General features: G+C 43.4%; 1 protein-coding gene across 1 annotated transcript; it reads left to right on the top strand.

Moving 5' to 3' along the window:
* Window positions 1–421: 421 nt before the first annotated feature.
* si:ch211-91p5.3 (uncharacterized) lies at window positions 422–21,698 on the top strand. Its single transcript, XM_036966382.2, has 21 exons — window positions 422–827; window positions 8,312–8,446; window positions 8,559–8,687; window positions 8,758–8,910; window positions 10,608–10,790; window positions 11,107–11,263; window positions 12,005–12,112; window positions 12,459–12,668; window positions 12,837–12,971; window positions 13,075–13,218; window positions 13,372–13,920; window positions 14,130–14,273; window positions 14,375–14,512; window positions 16,282–16,494; window positions 16,695–16,832; window positions 17,988–18,200; window positions 18,440–18,586; window positions 20,286–20,502; window positions 20,708–20,802; window positions 20,879–21,016; window positions 21,191–21,698. The coding sequence occupies exons 1-21, from the start codon at window positions 615–617 to the stop codon at window positions 21,280–21,282; spliced, it is 3,651 nt and encodes a 1,216-aa protein (XP_036822277.2). The 5' UTR covers window positions 422–614; the 3' UTR covers window positions 21,283–21,698.
* The last annotated feature ends 325 nt before the right edge of the window (window positions 21,699–22,023 follow it).

Below are 22,023 nucleotides of genomic sequence, written 5' to 3' on the forward strand. Positions count from 1 at the left end.
ACACTTTGATTGAACAGACCCTAACTGTTCCGTTTTAAAAATCATGGAGGACCAGAAGGGGAAATTGATTGTCCCCCAAAAACAACTCTCCAACATGACCATACTTTGTTTTATTTGTTAAATACGTTATATTGAGATGTAGGTATGTCTATGCTGTAGATCACATTGAGACACTTTGTGATTGAATAGTGACCAGAACTGTAAGAGCAAGAACACGTACTGAAAAAAACATACATAAATGCACAATCACTGAAATGTCCTGCGTTTCTATCATTATTGGTTTGAATGCAATGCCGTACATTGGAAGGTTTGTTTTGCTGTGGTAATACATGGAAGCAAAGTATATGGTATAAACGGGTTAAATATGTATCTTGGAGGTGAGAGAACTTTCCCCAAAAGACATGTACAGGAATCGATCTACGTACACGTTATGACGGTGGCGAGAACGCTGCTCATTGGTTGAACCGGGACCCTGTGCGCCTGACAGTTCGGCTGCAGACAGCCTGTCAAACCCAGCTCATAGGTAATGTAGGCTCAACGGTTACGGGACTGATCGAATCGGGCGGTACCGAAGGAATTATTATCCAGCACAACGATACAGCATTTGTTTCACCATGGACTCATTCAGACGGTTTCAGGATGACGACTATAAAAACTGGATTAAAACGACCATGGGTCTGAATTGTCTTAAAACGCGACTAGGAGGATTCCTGGAACACGAAACCGAAACGTACCACGATCACCTCCGAAACAAAGTGAACGCAAACAAAGGCGATCTATGTAAAACACAATGTAACCTGAAGAAATGGATGCCCAGGCCAAAGCAGGTGATTAAAATATGTGAGTTAAAATGTAACTCGCACGATATCTGAGTTTCCGTCCCTAATATGTTCTGCCCATGCACGGATGTCATAGGCTACAACTGTTGTTTTATGGAATTACTTTTGTGATTGTAATATAAAACAAACCGTTTGAATTCGAGAACCAAATTCTTATTATTGCAAACCAAAATAATCATATTGAGGGCAAAACATTAACCCAAAAGTATTGAGAGGAAAAATCAATAATATTGCAAGAAACTATTTTTTTAAAGGCAAGAACAAGTGACTTGTAAATTAATGGATTTTTTTCTTCTTCAGTAAGCACGTTTCCATCCACAGTTTGTATGGAGTGAAGTCATACCGTATAAAATACATCGCACAGTTGTGATAGAAACAGGAAGTTTCGGTACAATTTTATAAATGCCGACAGAAAACGTGTTTGTTCGACATGGTGGGATCGCTGTTGGTAAAATGAATTATGCGAGAAATGGCGGTGGAAACGCCTTTATGCGTAAATGTTGAAATAATAGCCATCCTACTGAAGTAAACGTGGAGTCACGTGATGATATGTCGTGTGGTCCTTCCACTACGACTCGGGGAAACTACAGTTTATTAGGCTACAGATGAAAATGTAATGATCTTCACAGGGTGGTGAAAGTGCTCGGTGATCGTGATGCGTATTTCAAATATATATCGAGGGTTCGATTCTGGTGACTTGACGATCGATGCTTGACTGCCTTTTGACAAAAACACATATTCTCGGGTATATCCATAATAATCTCACTGATCAACCCATGACCCCTGATCCCTAACCCCCTGTAGACTAGTCTACCCGGGGTTGCCATGTCTGCGGCTTTCTGTAAATTGTTGTAACCTGTTGCTGCAGATTATCAGGCAGTGAGCAGACTGTTACTGAGTGAGTGGTGGGGATGGCTGGAAGGGTGTGTGTGTGTGTAATTTAGAGCACTGGTTGAGAGCGCTGCTGCTGAGTCATTGAGACGGCAGCACGCACACGTCGTGACAACGTTTTACCAGTTGTAGGTAGGCTATTTAGATTGTCATTATGGAGACACCTATTTACAACCCTTTTCCATAAAACCTATTAATGCGCTATAACTGATATAACCCCGACAACGACTGGAATACGACTTTAGGCTCACTAGTATGCTGTAGATAAATTCGCTCAGAGGTGGTTTAAAGTAAACTGCATTTGAAAGTCGACTTTTCTTATGGAAAACTTTATCAAGCAAAGGGTTTTACGCATGCTTAGTTCTTGGGTCTCGAGCACTTGAAATGTAATTTATAGATGCTTCTGTTACGGGAATAAGTCCACAATAAACCTGACATTAAATTTGGAGAATGATACATTTGCATTTGTTGGCCGTCATGTAGTCTATTCATTTCTATGCAATTGAAGGCTACTGTAGCTTACCGTTTGATACACTATACACATAAAAGTATTTATAATATGTGGACACCCCTTCAAATGAGTGGATTTGGCTATTTCAGCCACACCCGTTGCTGACAGGTGTATAAAATCGAGCACACAGCCATGCAATCTCCATAGACAAACATTGGCAGTATAATAGCCTTACTGAAGAGCTCAGTGACTTCCAATGTGGCACTGTCATAGGATGCCACCTTTCCAACAAGTCAGTTCGTCACATTTCTGCCCAGCTAGAGCTGCCCCGGGCAACTGTAAGTGCTGTTATTGTGAAGTGGAAACATCTAGGAGCAACAACGGTGCTGGGAGCGCGTAGCACATAAAAATGGTCAGTCCTCAGTTGCAACACTTACTACAGAGTTCCAAACTGCCTCTGGAAACAACATCAGCACAAAAACTGTTAGTCGGGAGCTTCATGAAGTGGGTTTCCATGGCTGAGCAGCCTCACACAAGCCTACGATCACCATGCGCAAGCTAAGCTTTGGCTGGAGTGGTGTAAAGCTCGCTGCCATTGGACTCAGGGGCAGTGGAAACGTGTTCTCTGGAGGGATGAATCATGCTTCACTATCTGGCAGTCCCACAAATGAATCAGGGTTTGGCGTAAGCCAGGAGAACAATACCTGTCTGACTGCATAGTGCCATCTGTAAAGTTTTGTGGAGGAGGAATAATGTTGTGGGGCTGTTTTTCATGGTTTGGGCTGGGCCTCTTAGTTCCAGTGAAGGGAAATCTTAACGCTAAAGAATAAATTGACATTCTAGACGATTCTGTACTTCCAACTTTGTGGCAACAGTTTGGGGAAGGTCCTTTCCTGTTTCAGCATAACAATGCCCCTGTGCACAAAGCGAGGTCCATACTGAAATGGTTCGTCGATCTGTGTGGAAGAACTTGACTGGCCTTCAGAGCTCTAACCTCAACCCCATCGAACAACTTTGGGATAAATTGGAACGCTGAATGCCAGCCAGGCCTAATCGCCCAACATCAGTGCCCGACCTCACACATGTTCTTGTGGCTGAATGGAAGCAAGTCCCCGCTGCAATGTTCCAACATCTAATGGAATGTATTTCCGGAAGAGTGGAGGCTGTTATAGCAGCAATGGGGGCACAAACTCCATATTGATGCCCATGATTTTGGAATGAGATGTTCAACGCGATATCACTGAAGTCATTGCAAATCAATTTGTGCCACTTGTGTAGTCTACCTGGAGCTGGCAAACAGATTTTAACAAATGGCCTATAACTTCAATTTGTTATTGTAGCCTTGTGTAATTAGGCAATTATTAATGGCCGTGTTAGGATAATTCAATTAGAAATTATCAATTGTTATCATGGTGACAGCTCTATCGCAAATGTATCATTCACCACATTTAATGTCAGTTTCATTGTGGACTTCGGCATGTTGGCCTATCAGGGCCTATAAGGCTACCTGCATCTCGCTCAGCAAGTTGAATTGCAATTATAAACCCAGATTTTAGTCAGTAGCCTATGCCTATTGAAATAACGAGTCAATCTCACAAACAGGCCATTTTATAACGGTTTGTAGTCTTAACATCTAACACAATGGCACAATTGCCAGAAAATAGCCTAGCATTCTTTTTTGAAGTTCGTTCAAGTGTTTCTTTTTTCAGAGATTTCGAGATCCTCTGTCCAACTTTCATCCCTCTAACTCTCCTGTCGGATTTATCAAGTTATGTGCAAAAGGGATTTAATTACAATTATAAACTGAATGCTGATTGGTTGAAAGCTGTGGTATATCAGACAGTGTACCACGGTATGACAAAAAAAAAATTATGCTGTTCTAAATATGTTTAACCAGTTTATAATAGCAATAAGGCACTTCAGGAGTTTGTGGTAAATGGCCATTATACTACGGCTAAGGGCTGTGTCCTAAGAACAGCCCTTAGTCGTGAAATATTGGCAATGTACCTCACCTCCTCGGGTCTTATTGCTTAATCATAGCAGTCAAAACAAGTTAAATCGACATCCATTGATGGAAAATGATCTGGCAAATTTAATAAGGGCGAATTAGCATTTCTCTTGCGACATATTCTTAAACTCACAATAGCTATTATTTTGATGGAAAACTGAAGTTTGCTTCTTAGCTTACATCGTTACAAATTCCGCAGATATTCCTTCTTAATTCGCTCTAACATTATAGAAAAAGGGTTTATTGGATAAATGTGGCAACTGTTCTTCTGCTGCGAAAAAAAAGAAACATTTTTGGGCTAGTTTTCAGGCCTGGTAAGTGGGTTGAGGTGTCATTGGGCTAGAAATTTGAACTTGACCTGGCAACCCTGAGCCTATCCTACTCATAGCCTACTCGCCCTGTATCTGCCAGCTGTTGGCTAGAGCACATGTGCTAAAACCAGACTAGGCACATTTGCTATTTAATTTTTGTGAAAAACTATGGGTAGAGTAGAAAATACAATGGAAACACACTGAACTTTATATTTTTATTCAGTACATGAAAACTTGAGGGAAAAGGTCAGCCTCACCCAGTGATCCAGTTTGTTTACATCCAAGGCTATGTAGACCTCGGTATGTTAGATATAGCTACCATGCAACCCAGATAACTTGCTAGATACTTGTTTGTTACTCTATAAAGTAGCTTGATTGCTAATTCCAGAATTCAGGGGATACAATACACATCTAAATGATCTTCAGTCCCTAACTATGTTAGGTAGCTAACAGGTTAAGAAGCTAGCTAGCAAGTTGATTCACACATGACTGGTCATTTGTAGGTAGCTGCAGTGCAACAAGACCAAAGTCAAAACCAACTTTTTCTAAACACCTCAATCTACACGTATATGGCCAGTGACGATTATGTACTAGTCATAGTAATAAACATAATTGTCACGTATACTCCCTCTCCGGCCTCTAGATCATCAGGCTGCTGATTATCCCGCACACCTGTCACCGTTGTCAAGCGCACCCGTGCCTCATGACACTCACCTGGACTCCATCACATCCTTGATTAGCTTCCCTATATCTGCCACTCCCCTTGGTTCTCTCCTCGGGTGTTATCGACTCTGTTTCCACGTCGGCGCGTTTTGTGTTTCGCGGTTATTGTTTTGTTTACTTATTGAAACACACACTCCCTGTACTTGCTTCCCGACTCAGCGCACTCGTTACAAGAATCTTTGAGTTAGTCCTTGGCGAGACAGTTGACAAAGCTGTTACTTGACTCAATACTGTTAAAGCTGCAAGACATGGGCATTACCACAGAGTTTTTCTTGACTAATGTCGACTGGAAAATCAGATGCATAAAGCAGATAAGTGTTTAATTACAGTAGTTGATTGATTTGTCATGTCCACGCCGCCGCAATCAGTCTGCACAATTAACCATCACAAATGATTTTATTAAGGACATACCCCTTACTGTACATTTAGACCTGTGATAGACACATTGTCCTTAGAAGAATGTTCAAGAAATGTACAATTTCCACAAAGTGTTCAACTCGTTTTCCTTGATAAATGGTTTCCAACATATGATTGGCAGAACTTAACTAAAGAGCAAGAACATCTCTGCATTGTAATTGTATTTGCAGGATACCTTATTGAACATGTGGCTGGTAACAAATTGGTACTGTAAACTGGACTGAACACAGTTTAGCGATTAAGTCTGCCCTACTCATTCTCATCTGTACAGTTAGAAGTGTTTGTAGTATTGTTGGGAACGAAGTGATGTTCCTCTTCGGCTTCTCCCAGCTACGGAGGCAGATCATCAGCCAAACTACCTGTGGAAAAGGAACAGGAATTAAGCAAAAAGGTTAACATGGGTGGAAACTTAAACACAGATTCTCAATGTACAACTAACGCACAAGTCATAATTCAATTTTAAAAACTTTATTTATTTATTATTGTTCACGGTAACTGTACGCTCCGGTTTTGTCAATGTTGTCACAACCAGCTATATATTCATTACGTTTACTCAAGTATGGTCTGATTGTAGTTCAGTTGGGTGTTATAGCACAGGTAGGGATGTTTTAAACACTGCTGCCCTTCAGGGCCAGGAATGAGGAACATTGAACTCGTGCACACTTTGGTAGAAAGGGTGAAGAATCAGGACACAAGCCGACCCTCTCCCCTTAAGCCGAAGTACGCATTCATACAATCTCCCTCTTGGCCGAAGCCCTTTACACTCGTACCCGTATGTATACGGGTTGAAAATGGCAGATATGGACATTGATAAGCACGTAAATTGGAAGGCAGTGGCTGTACAGTAACATGCTACACAAGACGTCAGAGCTCAAGGGCCTCCAGTTCATAGAGCTGTATTGGGTTTTGAATGAAAGCCGTTAGGAACTTGAGCAGCACGCACAGCCCCCAAAAAAGGTTGCCCCATTCCTCCCGCTAATTGGCCAACTTTTGCAAATGATTTTGTGTGTCTGAGTGAGGGAAATGCCTTAAGTTACGAGGACTCTATGGATTTTGAAAGATGTGACGTTGAGGATTTATAATAAATACCACTTTGATGTCATACGAGCAAGTCAAACAACCGGTGAATCCAAATGTACACTTCACATTTCCACATCATAAACCTCATGTCATGTACAGTGTCAGTGTTTATCATCACTATGTTTGATGTACAAGATGACATGACGTCATACCCTGGGGTTGTCCTGAACACAATGAGCCTATGCTTGCTGTGTTGTGAAGAACATTTACAGTGGACCACACATCTGAATGCACTCACGACTTCATTCCATGCGCACCAAAATTACCATCTGCTTCTCTGAATTGCCTAGTGAAAGCCTAACACTGTAAGTCATGTTGGCAATAGAACCCCACATTTTCCAACAATATTCTTGTCATGTCACTGAATGTATTTAGAGTATTTTCAGATTTTGATACAAAAAAAAAAAGGTACAGTAAGTGTAAAATGCACGTAAAGTCTTGGATTCAGTCTTGTCAGGTGAAGCGTCATGTCCTCACCTTTAGTCTAATCATTTCCCCATGATCTCCAAACGGTTCCCTTTGAGTTGCTACCATGGTAATGCTTTGCTTATCTTATTTCTCATGTAATAAACATTTAAATGTAGCCCTATCTATGTAGGCCAATTCCCACGAGTGTAAGGGGTTAAAGGAATGAACTGGCGGTGTAAGGAATATGACGGAACTCCACTCAACCATGGTTGTAGCAATCCATTGCCTTAAATCCATGAAAGGGAGTTAACAAGTAAATGCCATTTGAAGAAGGGGGTTTAGGGCACCAAGTAATTTTTCAGCCACGTTGGTGCCACTACAGCCCTTGCTCCCCGTGAGAGAGCATCCTGACCGTGCAGCTTAGAAGGGCTGTTTCTTCCAGAAGCTGGCCAGCAGCATCTGGAAGACAGGAGGGGGCCGTCTGCTGGAGGAACTGCTGGGTTTGCCTGCACACAGCAATGACTTTAGCCAGCTGAACCTCTCCCTTCTCATACTTTCCTAAGGGTTGGAACACAAAATGGATTAGTTGGAAAGCACTAGGGGCAACAGTGGAGCTGAGTAGTGGGCACATGCAAATAAATTCATTAAAAAATCCTACAATGTGATTTTCGGGATTTTTTCTCTCATTTTGTCTGTCATAGTTGAAGTGTACCTATGATGAAAACTACAGGCCTCTCTCAGCTTTTTAAGTGGGAGAACTTGCACAATTGGTGGCTGACTAAATACTATTTTGCCCCACTGTACCTCCTCCCTCTAAACCCCGCCTACCCGGAATGAACATGCCAAAACTTTGCAAACCCAAAAAAGGCAGTGAAGAAAAGGGCCGGATAATGTAACCAAATAGAGTTTAAAAAATTGCAGTCAGAGGTGTTTAATCGCAATTGCGTAATCATTGAAAATGTTTCCCAGATGATATATATTTTTTAATTAATTTACAATTTGTTTTTACCTTTCAAAATGATTTTCTTGCAATACTATCTATTTTGCTCTCAATACTTTTGGGTTAATGTTTGCGTTCAATATTATTATTTGTGTTTGCAATAAAAATAAAAAATTCTCGAATTCGAAAGGTTATCTTGATGTTAAAAACACAAAAGTAATTCTATGGTTGTTCCTGTGTAAGGTTCCTCAAGTGTGTGAAGTGTGCGTGCCATGGAGAGATGAGATCTGGGCCAACCATTCATGTAAAGGCGGACAGGTCTACTGGAATAACTCCAAGCCGTACCTGTGGCCTACGAAGAAATGGGAGGTTGCCAAGGTAAAGTACCAACATCTGGAGTAATGCTCTTCCTGTATTTATCATAAGTGTGTTACATCCTGCCTTGGTAGTTGGTATGTCATTGTGTGTGTGTGTGTGTGTGTGTGTTTAGGTCTACATGCCCCGTGGAAATATGGACCACACCACTGTGGACCAATTTGACATCTCGGCCTTCCTCAATCTCATGTCCCAATGTAGCTACTTTGCCAAGTTTGTGAAGTCCAAAACTCTTATCACACAGGTAAACTTTCTCACACTCACAAATGTGCACATTTACCTGTGTATAAGTATGACGGTGTGTATGTGTGCAGGTGACCAACGTGAGGAACCAGGTGATGCACTCGGCTGACTTCCGGGTGGAGAAGAGGGAGTTAGAATCCTACCTAGGGCGAATCAAAGACCTGGGCCAGGCTCTGAAAACACACTACCCCAAATTCAGTGAGCTGACAGAGGAGATCGAACAGGTGTGTGTGTGGGTGGGCTATTACAGTGCCTTGTGAAAGTATTCGGCCCCCTTGAACTTTGCGTCCTTTTGCCACATTTCAGGCTTCAAACATAAAGATATAAAACTGTATTTTTTTGTGAAGAATCAACAACAAGTGGGACACAATCATGAAGTGGAACGACATTTATTGGATATTTCAAACTTTTTTAACAAATCAAAAACTGAAAAATTGGGCGTGCAAAATTATTCAGCCCCCTTAAGTTAATACTTTGTAGCGCCACCTTTTGCTGCGATTACAGCTGTAAGTCGCTTGGGGTATGTCTCTATCAGTTTTGCACATTGAGAGACTGAAATTTTTTCCCATTCCTCCTTGCAAAACAGCTCGAGCTCAGTGAGGTTGGATGGAGAGCATTTGTGAACAGCAGTTTTCAGTTCTTTCCACAGATTCTCGATTGGATTCAGGTCTGGACTTTGACTTGGCCATTCTACCACCTGGATATGTTTATTTTTGAACCATTCCATTGTAGATTTTGCTTTATGTTTTGGATCATTGTCTGGTTGGAAGACCAATCTCCGTCCCAGTCTCAGGTCTTTTGCAGACTCCATCAGGTTTTCTTCCAGAATGGTCCTGTATTTGGCTCCATCCATCTTCCCATCAATTTTAACCATCTTCCCTGTCCCTGCTGAAGAAAAGCAGGCCCAAACCATGATGCTGCCACCACCATGTTTGACAGTGGGGATGGTGTGTTCAGCTGTGTTGCTTTTACGCCAAACATAACGTTTTTCATTGTTGCCAAAAAGTTCAATTTTGGTTTCATCTGACCAGAGCACCTTCTTCCACATGTTTGGTGTGTCTCCCAGGTGGCTTGTGGCAAACTTTAAACGACACTTTTTATGGATATCTTTAAGAAATGGCTTTCTTCTTGCCACTCTTCCATAAAGGCCAGATTTGTGCAATATACGACTGATTGTTGTCCTATGGACAGAGTCTCCCACCTCAGCTGTAGATCTCTGCAGTTCATCCAGAGTGATCATGGGCCTCTTGGCTGCATCTCTGATCAGTCTTCTCCTTGTATGAGCTGAAAGTTTAGAGGGACGGCCAGGTCTTGGTAGATTTGCAGTGGTCTGATACTCCTTCCATTTCAATATTATCGCTTGCACAGTGCTCCTTGGGATGTTTAAAGCTTGGGAAATCTTTTTGTATCCAAATCCGGCTTTAAACTTCTTCACAACAGTATCTCGGACCTGCCTGGTGTGTTCCTTGTTCTTCATGATGCTCTCTGCGCTTTTAACGGACCTCTGAGACTATCACAGTGCAGGTGCATTTATACGGAGACTTGATTACACACAGGTGGATTGTATTTATCATCATTAGTCATTTAGGTCAACATTGGATCATTCAGAGATCCTCACTGAACTTCTGGAGAGAGTTTGCTGCACTGAAAGTAAAGGGGCTGAATAATTTTGCACGCCCAATTTTTCAGTTTTTGATTTGTTACAAAAGTTTGAAATATCCAATAAATGTCGTTCCACTTCATGATTGTGTCCCACTTGTTGTTGATTCTTCACAAAAAAATACAGTTTTATATCTTTATGTTTGAAGCCTGAAATGTGGCAAAAGGTCGCAAAGTTCAAGGGGGCCGAATACTTTCGCAAGGCACTGTAAGTCCATACCTCACTTTTACATTGGGAACCTGACCGGTATCTTTGTCCCAGCTCCAGAATACAGACTTCAGTTTTATCATGAGCTGTGTTGGGAAGAAGATTGCACTTGCGGCAGAGCATGCTGAGAGCATGCTGAAACTCCAGAACTTTCTGAGTCTGGAACAACAGATACTGAAGGAAAAGTTGGAGTGTCTGTCCCAACGCTATGAAGAGGACAGAGAGACAGCCCTTACTGTAAGACACACACAAACACGTCATGTTATTCTATCCTCGTGGGGACCTACACCCCTAACTTTAACCCATAACCCTAAACCTAACTTATAACTCTAAACCTAACCCTAATTCTAACTCTAAACCTAATTCTAACTCTAATTGTAACCCTAAGCTTAAAATAGCCTTTGTCCTCATGGGGACCTGGGAAATGTAAGTCCCCTCACACTCACACAAACACACACACACACACACACACACACACACACACACACACACACACACAGACATCCTCACTGTAAGGCACCTCAAATGTTTGTGTGTGTGTGTGTACCCCCAGCTGGAGGAGTTGCAGTGTGTGAGGGTGTTTCTGGAGGGGAACAATGACCTGCAGAAGAGCCTGGCGCCACAGTGGGAGAGACTGACAGAGGTGCAGGAAAGAGTGGACACACTCACCGTCAGAGTGGACACACTGGAGATGAACACACGCACACACGGTGAGTGAGGAAGAGGAACATAGAGAGAGAGATGGATTCAACCCCACTCAGAGCATTTGTTTTCCAGAGAGAGAGCAGGGCTGTATTCATTAGTCAAATTCCATTGCAAAGTTTTGTCTGTTGCAAAAAGATTTAACGTAAACCGTTTACACTAAGAAACAAACAAGCAAACAGAGTAAACGGAACCAAACGGGAAGGGACCTACCTTAATTTGTCCAATAGAAACGCTCATTTTTCATTTGGAGTAAACGGTTTCCATTGCAAAAATTTTGTAACAGACTAAACGTTTTGCAACAGAATACAACTAATGAATACACCCCAGGTAGAGAGAGAGACCGAGAGAGAGAGATAGTAGAGTGACAGATAATGGAGTTACTGAGGAATCCAGCCCTACTCAGAGAGAGAGACTTGAGGGTTAAAATTACTTCAAAGATTCACATTTTTATTTAACCTTTATTTAACTAGGCAGTTAACAACACATTTTTATTTACAATGACGGCCTTCCCCGGCCAAACCCTAACCCGACGACGATGGGCAATTGTGTGCCGCCGGTTGTGATACAGCCTGGAATCGAACCAGGGTCTGTAGTGACGCCTCTAGCACTGAGATGCAGTGCCTTAGACGGCAAATTAATCTAGTGTACAACTTTAAGTGTTCACCACATTTACATAATTTCATACAGACAGACTTTACCATGAACAGAGGAAAAATATTGACCTATGGCAGCTGTGTGTTTTTCAGATCCTGAGTTCAGTACTGACATCCTCAAATATAAGAACCATCTGTATGAAGAGGCCAGGAGGCAAGGGTGGCCTGAGCCTGTCTTCTCAGAGATAAAGGAAGCCCTCGGTAGGTCAGAACCTTATCCCTAGCTTTGGGCCTGGAGTTCTTCCTTAACATGCCCAAAATGTCGCCCATAACGGTCATCCAGACTATCCTGGCTACGTTACATGGTCAGGAAAAACTCCTGGCCCTTAACCAATTCTGTGGTGTAAAGAAGATGTCTTATGGTGGGTTATGCTGGGTTGTTTTATGATATTATATGTAATAGCTTTATAATATCAGGAAACAGCTCTATAAAAATGTGTTGAGTGTAAATAAATGATGTATTATTATGTGAAAACGTTGGAGATGCATGCAGCTGTGTCTCTGTGAAGACTGACCCTCTGGCTTCTCCCAAAATGGGTTTGTCCAGGTTACAGGGGTCGTGTGCAGGTGAGAGGTCAGACATTTGAAGGTGTTCAGGTGTGCCCAAAGTCGAAGACAGCGCACCAGGAAGTGGCTAAACTGGCCCTGAGCCAGCTAGCCAAGGACAGTGCTAGCCTGAGTGAGCTAGCCAATGACACAGAGGAGGGAGAGGCATCCAGTAGCCAGACGGACCAACCACAAAGCCTCTCATGCACAGGTGCTGTATTCCTCAGCCAATCAAATGTATGGTATGAGTAAAAAATATTGTGTCAATAGTATCTGTTAAAACATAATATCATCATGTTTTGTTTCTCAAATGACCAATAGTCCTAAATTGGTATCAGTGTCTGATTGATTAACCTCTACCATGTAACTCTGTCTTTAGGCCCCATGTTCTTTGGTAGTGTCACTGTGGTCCTTAAAACTGACATCACCTCTGGAGAGGGGCATTCTGGAATGACAGAGGCTGTTCAGTCTGCCTACAAGAAACTAGCTCTCCTGTTGGATCTACCAGAATCAGGTTAAAGACCCCTACAGTACAGTAATGTACATCTACCTTTTCTGTTTTCACTTATGTCCATCAAAATGCTTGTGGTCATGGAAACTCTTCTCTTGTACCTCAGCTTCCTCCTATAAGGATGTGGTCCTGAAGCACTGTCATACGCGGGATGTCCCACCCCCAGAGGAGGCTGTCCAATCTGATGCAGAGGAGAAGACGTACCAATGCACTCTTCAATTCACTGGACCAATCACCTTCTATGTCCCAGGTAACACCACATTCAGTAGGCCGTATGGATACTTTACAATGTTATGTTTCATGGTGTATTGAATGTAAATATATTGTGTGTATGTCAAATGTATATAGATATATACTGTAAGTATTATATAATGTTTAAAATATGTTTTCTGGTTCACTCCAGAGGGTTCCAGCAAAAAGAAACAGGCATGTCAGCAGGCAGCTAAAGTGGCCCTCCAGCGGCTGTCCGGAGTCCTCGGCAGTAAGGAAGTGGTGGGAGGGAACTACGTGAGCACCCTGAAAGAGCTGCTGGAGGCTCAGACCCCACAACTGGACAAGCCTGCGTATGATGTCACAGACAGAGGAAGGGGAGCGGGGGAGGTCACTGAGAGGGGGGGGGGAGTGGAGGAACGTGGAGGGGTGACAAGTGGGGGGGGGATCGGCAAGAAGGAGAAAGGAGTGGGGTCAAGCGAAGGTGAGGGCTGCCCTCACCTCCCACCAGCTCCCATGATACATAGCGTGCAGCCCCCCGAGAGTCAGGTGGTCCCAGTGTCACTAATGGAAACCTTGGTTACTATGGACCCCATGGCTACCACAGTCACCATGGTTGCCATGCATACCACAGCCCCCATAAATACCACAATTACCATGGAGACCCAGGGGGGAGGGGCCTCAGAGTCAGACCCCAACCAAGCCACACCCACCCTCCCAGAGGACAGCAGCGTCTCTTCAGGTACACAGAATCGAAATTAAAACTCACAGCTTTATTGTCCAGTTCATATTAACAGACAACAATGTACCTAGAAGAAACAAGAACAAAAAATAAGACAACAGTCAACACTGTTAAAAGAACACACTTTAAAAGAAGTGTGAAATTGAAGTCAATGAAAACGAGAACGTATGAAAAAGGTGAGGTCCTTTTATCTGTCCTCCATTTTTCAGATGGCCGGGGGTTCGTTATGTGTGTGGCGGTACGTGTGCAGAAGGACCTCGACCCACACGAGGCCTCCTCTCGAGAGGAGGCGCTACAGGCAGCCTACTGCAGTCTGCTCCAGGGCCTGTCCCTGGGTCCGCCGCCTACAGCAGGTACACTACACACTTTAGATACGGGGGTGACAACTTCATCCTACTTAATTGGTTAGTGGGTGTTGTTGTGACTCAGCCTGAACTCAGTGCTGCCCTTGCAGGTTGTGAGAAGCAGAGTGTGTTGGAGTTCTTCAGACGGACAAAGTGTGACCCCCCAGTGGAGGACTGTGTAACAACTATGGAGGGAAAGCACAGATGCGCTCTAAGAATCGTAGGCGAGCTCACCTTCCACAGCACAGGTAAAAAATATACAGTGCCTTGCGAAAGTATTCGGCCCCCTTGAACTTTGCGACCTTTTGCCACATTTCAGGCTTCAAACATAAAGATATAAAACTGTATTTTTTTGTGAAGAATCAACAACAAGTGGGACACAATCATGAAGTGGAACGACATTTATTGGATATTTCAAACTTTTGTAACAAATCAAAAACTGAAAAATTGGGCGTGCAAAATTATTCAGCCCCTTTACTTTCAGTGCAGCAAACTCTCTCCAGAAGTTCAGTGAGGATCTCTGAATGATCCAATGTTGACCTAAATGACTAATGATGATAAATACAATCCACCTGTGTGTAATCAAGTCTCCGTATAAATGCACCTGCACTGTGATAGTCTCAGAGGTCCGTTAAAAGCGCAGAGAGCATCATGAAGAACAAGGAACACACCAGGCAGGTCCGATATACTGTTGTGAAGAAGTTTAAAGCCGGATTTGGATACAAAAAGACTTCCCAAGCTTTAAACATCCCAAGGAGCACTGTGCAAGCGATAATATTGAAATGGAAGGAGTATCAGACCACTGCAAATCTACCAAGACCTGGCCGTCCCTCTAAACTTTCAGCTCATACAAGGAGAAGACTGATCAGAGATGCAGCCAAGAGGCCCATGATCACTCTGGATGAACTGCAGAGATCTACAGCTGAGGTGGGAGACTCTGTCCATAGGACAACAATCAGTCATATATTGCACAAATCTGGCCTTTATGGAAGAGTGGCAAGAAGAAAGCCATTTCTTAAAGATATCCATAAAAAGTGTTGTTTAAAGTTTGCCACAAGCCACCTGGGAGACACACCAAACATGTGGAAGAAGGTGCTCTGGTCAGATGAAACCAAAATTGAACTTTTCGGCAACAATGCAAAACGTTATGTTTGGCGTAAAATCAACACAGCTGAACACACCATCCCCACTGTCAAACATGGTGGTGGCAGCATCATGGTTTGGGCCTGCTTTTCTTCAGCAGGGACAGGGAAGATGGTTAAAATTGATGGGAAGATGGATGGAGCCAAATACAGGACCATTCTGGAAGAAAACCTGATGGAGTCTACAAAAGACCTGAGACTGGGACGGAGATTTGTCTTCCAACAAGACAATGATCCAAACATAAAGCAAAATCTACAATGGAATGGTTCAAAAATAAACATATCCAGGTGTTAGAATGGCCAAGTCAAAGTCCAGACCTGAATCCAATCGGGAATCTGTGGAAAGAACTGAAAACTGCTGTTCACAAATGCTCTCCATCCAACCTCACTGAGCTCGAGCTGTTTTGCAAGGAGGAATGGGAAAAAATTCAGTCTCTCGATGTGCAAAACTGATAGAGACATACTTACAGCTGTAATCGCAGCAAAAGGTGGCGCTACAAAGTATTAACTTAAGGGGGCTGAATAATTTTGCACGCCCAATTTTTCAGTTTTTGATTTGTTAAAAAAGTTTGAAATATCCAATAAATGTCGTTCCACTTCATGATTGTGTCCCACTTGTTGTTGATTCTTCACAAAAAAATACAGTTTTATATCTTTATGTTTGAAGCCTGAAATGTGGCAAAAGGTCGCAAAGTTCAAGGGGGCCGAATACTTTCGCAAGGCACTGTATATATACACAAATGTCATCACAATGGCACATTTGATGAGAGGTAAACATTGGTTATAAAGGGTAATTGCAGTTTTTCCAGGACATGAAATGATCGATGTCTCACAATCACCTGTAACCCCCTCACCTCTCTCTCTGTCTCTCTAAGAGGCGGCCCCCAAAAAGCAGCAGGCAGAGCATTGCGCTGCTAAGGAGGCCCTGAGGCGTCTGAATGGGGTCCTGAGTGGGGTTTTGGGCGGAGACATCGGCAGAGCGGGTCCAAACTACAAGGGTAAACTCCAGGAGTTGCTGGTCAAGCATGGAGGAGGAGCCAAGCCAGAGTACAAAAATACTGAGGCTAACAAGATCAGAACAGGAGCCGGTTAGTCTGGACCTCTTTCTTTCTCCCCATAGCTGCAGGTCAGGTGATGGGAAACTGCTGCTGCTGGCTCTAAAAACTAACACAGCACTTATTCCATTGTTAATACATTATCTTCTCTCTGTATCTTTCTCTATGTCTATGTCTGTCGCTCTCTCTCTCTCTCCTGACTTCTATCTATCTCATGCTCTCTCTCCCCACAGCTGCAAGTCAGATGACCGGGGAAACTGCTGCTGTTGGCACTACTCTACAGGGTGACAAGTTGTCAGTTACCACGGAGACGACACCTGACGATTCCGGCCCGCCTCCGTCTAAGAGATCTGCAGGGGGAGAGATGGAAGGTGACTGTCCTCTCTTTGTTACTCTGCTCAAAGAACTGGAAAATGTCCTTTTTCAAGGAAAAGAATCAGAACCAGGAACGAAACTGGTCTATACTGTTCCGGAACAGAACCGTTATTTTAAAAGCAACCGTTTAATAGCGTTCTTTTATATTCCAGACCAAAAAATGTTCAGTCCCACAAAGAAAGCAACAAAGCACCTACGCAAAGCACTCCCTCTGTCATTCAGAAACTTCTTCCAGTGTCTGCCTGCCAGCTGAACATATTTGTGTGTGTGTGTGTGTGTGTGTGTGTGTGTGTGGGGGCTACCTGCCCTTCCCCCTCCGAAGAATAGCTGTAGCCTACTGACGTTACAAGCATGATTCAGAAGGAGATGAAGAGAGCAGATGGAGAGAGAGATTTTGAATTAGAGAAGAATGGATTAACTTCTTTGGGATACTATAGTTATCACATTTCACATTGTATTTATTAACTACAAAAATACCTTATTTTTTAAAATTCTGGTGACGGTCTGCACACACAAGCATGTCAGCTAGCTATCTCCGGTCCAACGTTAAGCCAACTCTGAAGTTAAATGACATTCAAAGTTCCTCCATAGAAGCCACTTCTCCGTAGGTGTAATACCGCGGGCCTAATTCAGATAATGCATGTTATATCAAGATGCCCAGCGCTTCAAGGCAAGCCTCCTCCTCCACCCTCACCCGCTCTCTCCCCACTCGGAAAATGTCAATTGCATCTCACGGCCCTAGACTTGTCTTTCCATCACACACGTAAATAACTCACTGTACTATAGCTTGCCCGCCCCATAGCAAGCTGCTATATCCGCACTGCATGATTGGTGAAGTCATTTAATGTCGAGCTAAATGTAAAAAAATTGTTTGTTTTTTAAATAGAGATTTAAAAAGGAACCGAAAGGAACGATATTAGCCAGTACTTTTTGGAGGTCCGAACCAGTTCAGAACTGTATTTATCTGGTCGGAAAAGTGGGACGGAACAAAGAAAATGGTGGTTCAAAATGAAACGATTGGAAAATAATTGAGGTCCCTACCCCTGGACCTACCCTCTTTCTGAATCATTCTAAGCCTCAATATCAGTCAATTAGCAGTAACCTTTTACTCAGTACCTTTTACTTAACGTGTGTGTGTGTGTGTGTTTCAGAAATCCGGCGGTGTCTGGCACTGTGGAGTCTGCAGCCCCCGTGTGTGGTGTGTGAGGATGTGTCTGTGGAGCAGTTGTGTGAGTGGACGGTGGAGGTCCGACTAGACCGCCACGCCTTCCAGAACCAGACCCTGTTCAGCTCTAAGAAAGAGGCTATCCGCTGGTCCTGCCACAGCCTGGGTACAGCAGGGGATATCTTCCAGCCTGGCACCGGTGAGCAGTCAATCAGTCATTCAATCAATTAATCAGCCAGAGCTGAGCCACAGATCGTTATTTTAAAAAAAATGTTTCAAACACCACTCCTCAGGAAATGGTTACACTACATAATACCCATCTCACCATCCTCCTTATCTTCCTCCTCTCCCGTCTTCACACCCCTTCTCTCTCTCTCTCTCTCTCTCTCTCTCGCTCTTCCTCTCCTCCCGTCTCTCTCTCTCTCCTTCTCTCTGTAGACGAGAGTAAGTCCACGGCGGTGGTGAAGACTTTTTTCCTGCAGCGGTCGTTCCCGTTGCCTGTGGAGGAAGTAGCAGAACCAGAGAAGGGCAGGTTCTGCTGCAATCTCAAAGACATCACCTGTGTCTTCACTTACCGTGGAGAGGGTATATAAAGACCATGATTAGTAGGAATGGATTTATTTATCACATACCGTGCATTCGGAAAGTATTCAGACCCCTTCCCTTTTTTCCAACATTTTGTTACGTTACAGCCTTATTCTAAAAAGGATTCAATCAAATAAAATCCTCAATCTCCACACAATACCCCACAATGACGAAGCTAAAACAGGCTTTTAGAAATGTTTGCTAATTGAATTTAAAAATAAAAAACAGAAATACCTTATTTACATAAGTATTCAGACCCTTTGCTATGAGACTCGAAATTGAGCTCAGTTGCATCCTGTTTCCATTGATCATCCTTGAGATGTTTCTACAACTTGATTGTAGTCCACCTGTTGTAAATTCAATTGATGGGAAATAATTTGGAACGCCTGTCTATATAAGGTCCCACAGTTTTGCATGTCAGAGCAAAAACCAGGTCATGAGGTCGAAGGAATTGTCCCTAGAGCTCCGAGACCGTGTTGTGTCGAGGCACAGATCTGGGGAAGGGTACCAAAAAATTACATTGAAGGTCCCCAAGAACACAGTGGCCTCCATCATTCTTAAATGGCAGAAGTTTGGAACCACCAAGACTCTTCCTTGAGCTGGCCGCCCAGCCAAACTGAGCAATCGGGGGAGAAGGGCCTTGGTCAGTGAAGTGACCAAGAACCCAATGGTCACTCTGAAAGTGTTCCAGAGTTCCTCTGTGGAGATGGGAGAACCTTCCAGAAGGACAACCATCTCTGCAGCACCACCAATCAGACCTTTATGGTAGAGTTGCCAGATGGAAGCCACTCCTCAGTAAAAGGCACATGGCAGCCCGCTTGGAGTTTGCCAAAAGGCACCTAAAGGACACTCAGACCATGAGAAACAAGATTCTCTGGTCTGATGAAACCAAGATTGAAGACTTTGTCCTGAATGCCCATGCGTCATATCTGGAGGAAACCTGGCACCATCCCTTTGGTGAAGCATGGAGGTGGCAGCATCATGCTGTGGGGATGTTTTTCAGCGGCAGGGACTGGGAAACCAGTTAGGATCGAGGGAAAGATAAACGGAGTAAAGTACAGAGAGATCCTTGAAAACCTTCTCCAGAGTGCTCAGGAAGGTTCCCCTTCCAACAGGACAATGACCCTAAGCAGACAGCCAAGACAACACAGGAGTGGCTTCTGTACAAGTCTCTGTATGTCCTTAAGTGGCCCAGCCAGAGCCCGGACTTGAACCCGATCGAACATCTCTGGAGAAACGTGAAAATAGCTGTGCAGTGACGCTCCCCATCCAACCTGACAGCGCTTGAGAGGATCTGCGGAGAAGAATGGGAGAAACTCTCCAAATACAGGTGGGCCAAGCTTGTAGCGTCATACCCAAGAAGACTCAAGGCTGTAATCTCTGGAAAAGGTGCTTTAAAGTACTGAGTAAAGGTTCTGAATACTTATGTAAATGTCATATTTCCATTTTATTTTATACATATTTAAATATTTCTGTAAACCTGTTTTTGCTTTGTCATTATGGGGTATTGTGGGTAGATTGATGAGGGGAAAAAAATATTCAATCCATTTTAGGACATCACGTAATAACGTGGGGAAAAAATCAAGGGGTCTGAATACTTTCCGAATGCACTGTATGAGAGCGTAGTGCAGGATAATGCTAGTAAATGAATGTACTGAGTGAACTGTATCACATTGCTAAAGGCAGATTTGATTGACAGGTTCCAGTGAGGCTGCAGCATGTCAGTCGGCCTACCAGAGGGCGCTGTCTCGTCTTGCTCCTTTCATTGGCTACTGTGGTCCTGTGGCCCCACCCAGCAGCACTGCGGATGCGAAGCAAAGGCTCAGCACTCTGTTGGAGGGGACAGCCCTTACATCTGTGAACTCCGCCCTTTCAGAAACTCAGTACAGAATCTCCGCCCAGCTTAGGTTCTCGGGGTAAAGACTGATAACAATCTATATAAGTTTCCTTTCTAAATATCAATACATTTGAATAGTCCCTCAGTGTTTTGTTTTTTTACATGTTGAAAATGTGTATTTTGAGTGAACTCTCTCTTTACCACACAATTATATAATGGACTTGTTTGTAGTGAGTAGGAGTAACTGCCTGATGGTGGTGCATGATTGTGATCGCGATTGGCAGGTACAGCATGGAGACTGAAGGACAGGACAGTAGGAAAGCTACCAGAGCCCAACTCAGCCAGCGCTTACTGGGCCTACTTGGGGAGGATGAGATGGGTCAGTACCTCACACACACACACACACACACACACACACACACACACATACGTTGATATTGTGAATCCCTCCACAGACTCCACAGCCTCGGTGAGGAACGTTCTAGATGAGTGGTTTGCGAAGAAAGGTCTGGAGAAACCTGTATTTGAGTACACTAATGACAAGTTTGGGACAAAAGTCACCTTCTCTGCCCCTCTCATCTGCTCCTACAAAGGTAGGCTTCTGGCACACTCACACATTTACGTTTCATTGATTTAGCAGATGCTCTTATCCAGAGGGACTTACAGTAGTAAATGCATATATTTTCATACTGGTCCCCTGTAGGGGACACACACACTCTCGCTCTCAGGCTATTTTCTGATTGGCTGCTTTCTCTGTCCTTCTGAAGAGTGGCAAGCCAGCCGGGAGAAAGCGAAGAAGAAATTAATCGATGAACTGCAGAGGCGGGTCAAATACTTTTGTGACGGAAGCACCAACTGAGGGCCCACTGACCAATCATAAAACATAGTTTTACTTACCCGTGGCTCCTGCATGAAATGACAAAATGTCCTCTATTTCCCAGTCTGGATCTCTCTCTTCCAAGTTTTCCCTCTTTCTTTTCCTCTGTGTTTCATCCGGCTAGTGGTGTTGTTGACAGATGTGTCTGTCTGTAATAGTATGGCTTTAATACTATATATAATTCACTCTTTGGTATGCACTGTTTTTACCACCAGGGTCCTGATATGAAATGATCCAACATTTAGCAGCTCTTTTATTTTTGTACTCTGTCTAGTAACATAATGAATGTACTTTTGTGCAACCCAGATGTATTACATTTTAATTTGTAACAATTACCGAAGTATTTTAACACTAAATGAAAAGGCTCCTCTCTGATAATAAAAAAATACCATCCACTACTTTGAATGATGTACTTGTCTGTCTCACCTGTCTCTGAAATGACTGGTCTTACTGGTGTGAACAGGGGTTAATGGGGAACACTGGTGTAACCGTTCCGCTGTCACTGGCCAAAGTATTTTGTATGGTTGGCTGAGTGTGAGTAATGTCGGGCGAATTGTGTGGAATCCTGGAGTGGGTTGGTTGAAACATTATCACCAGCATGCTGAAGTTTCAGCCCCAATATAACAACTCTAATGTCGTTGGTCTCAACATCTGATGAAAAGAGTCTGACGACTAGTCAATAAACATATATTTTTTAAATGGCATCACTTCGTCTTCATTTAC

This window comes from Oncorhynchus mykiss, chromosome 28 (assembly GCF_057628025.1).
Source record: "Oncorhynchus mykiss isolate SJ-2025 chromosome 28, ASM5762802v1, whole genome shotgun sequence".
Lineage (NCBI taxonomy): Eukaryota > Metazoa > Chordata > Actinopteri > Salmoniformes > Salmonidae > Oncorhynchus > Oncorhynchus mykiss.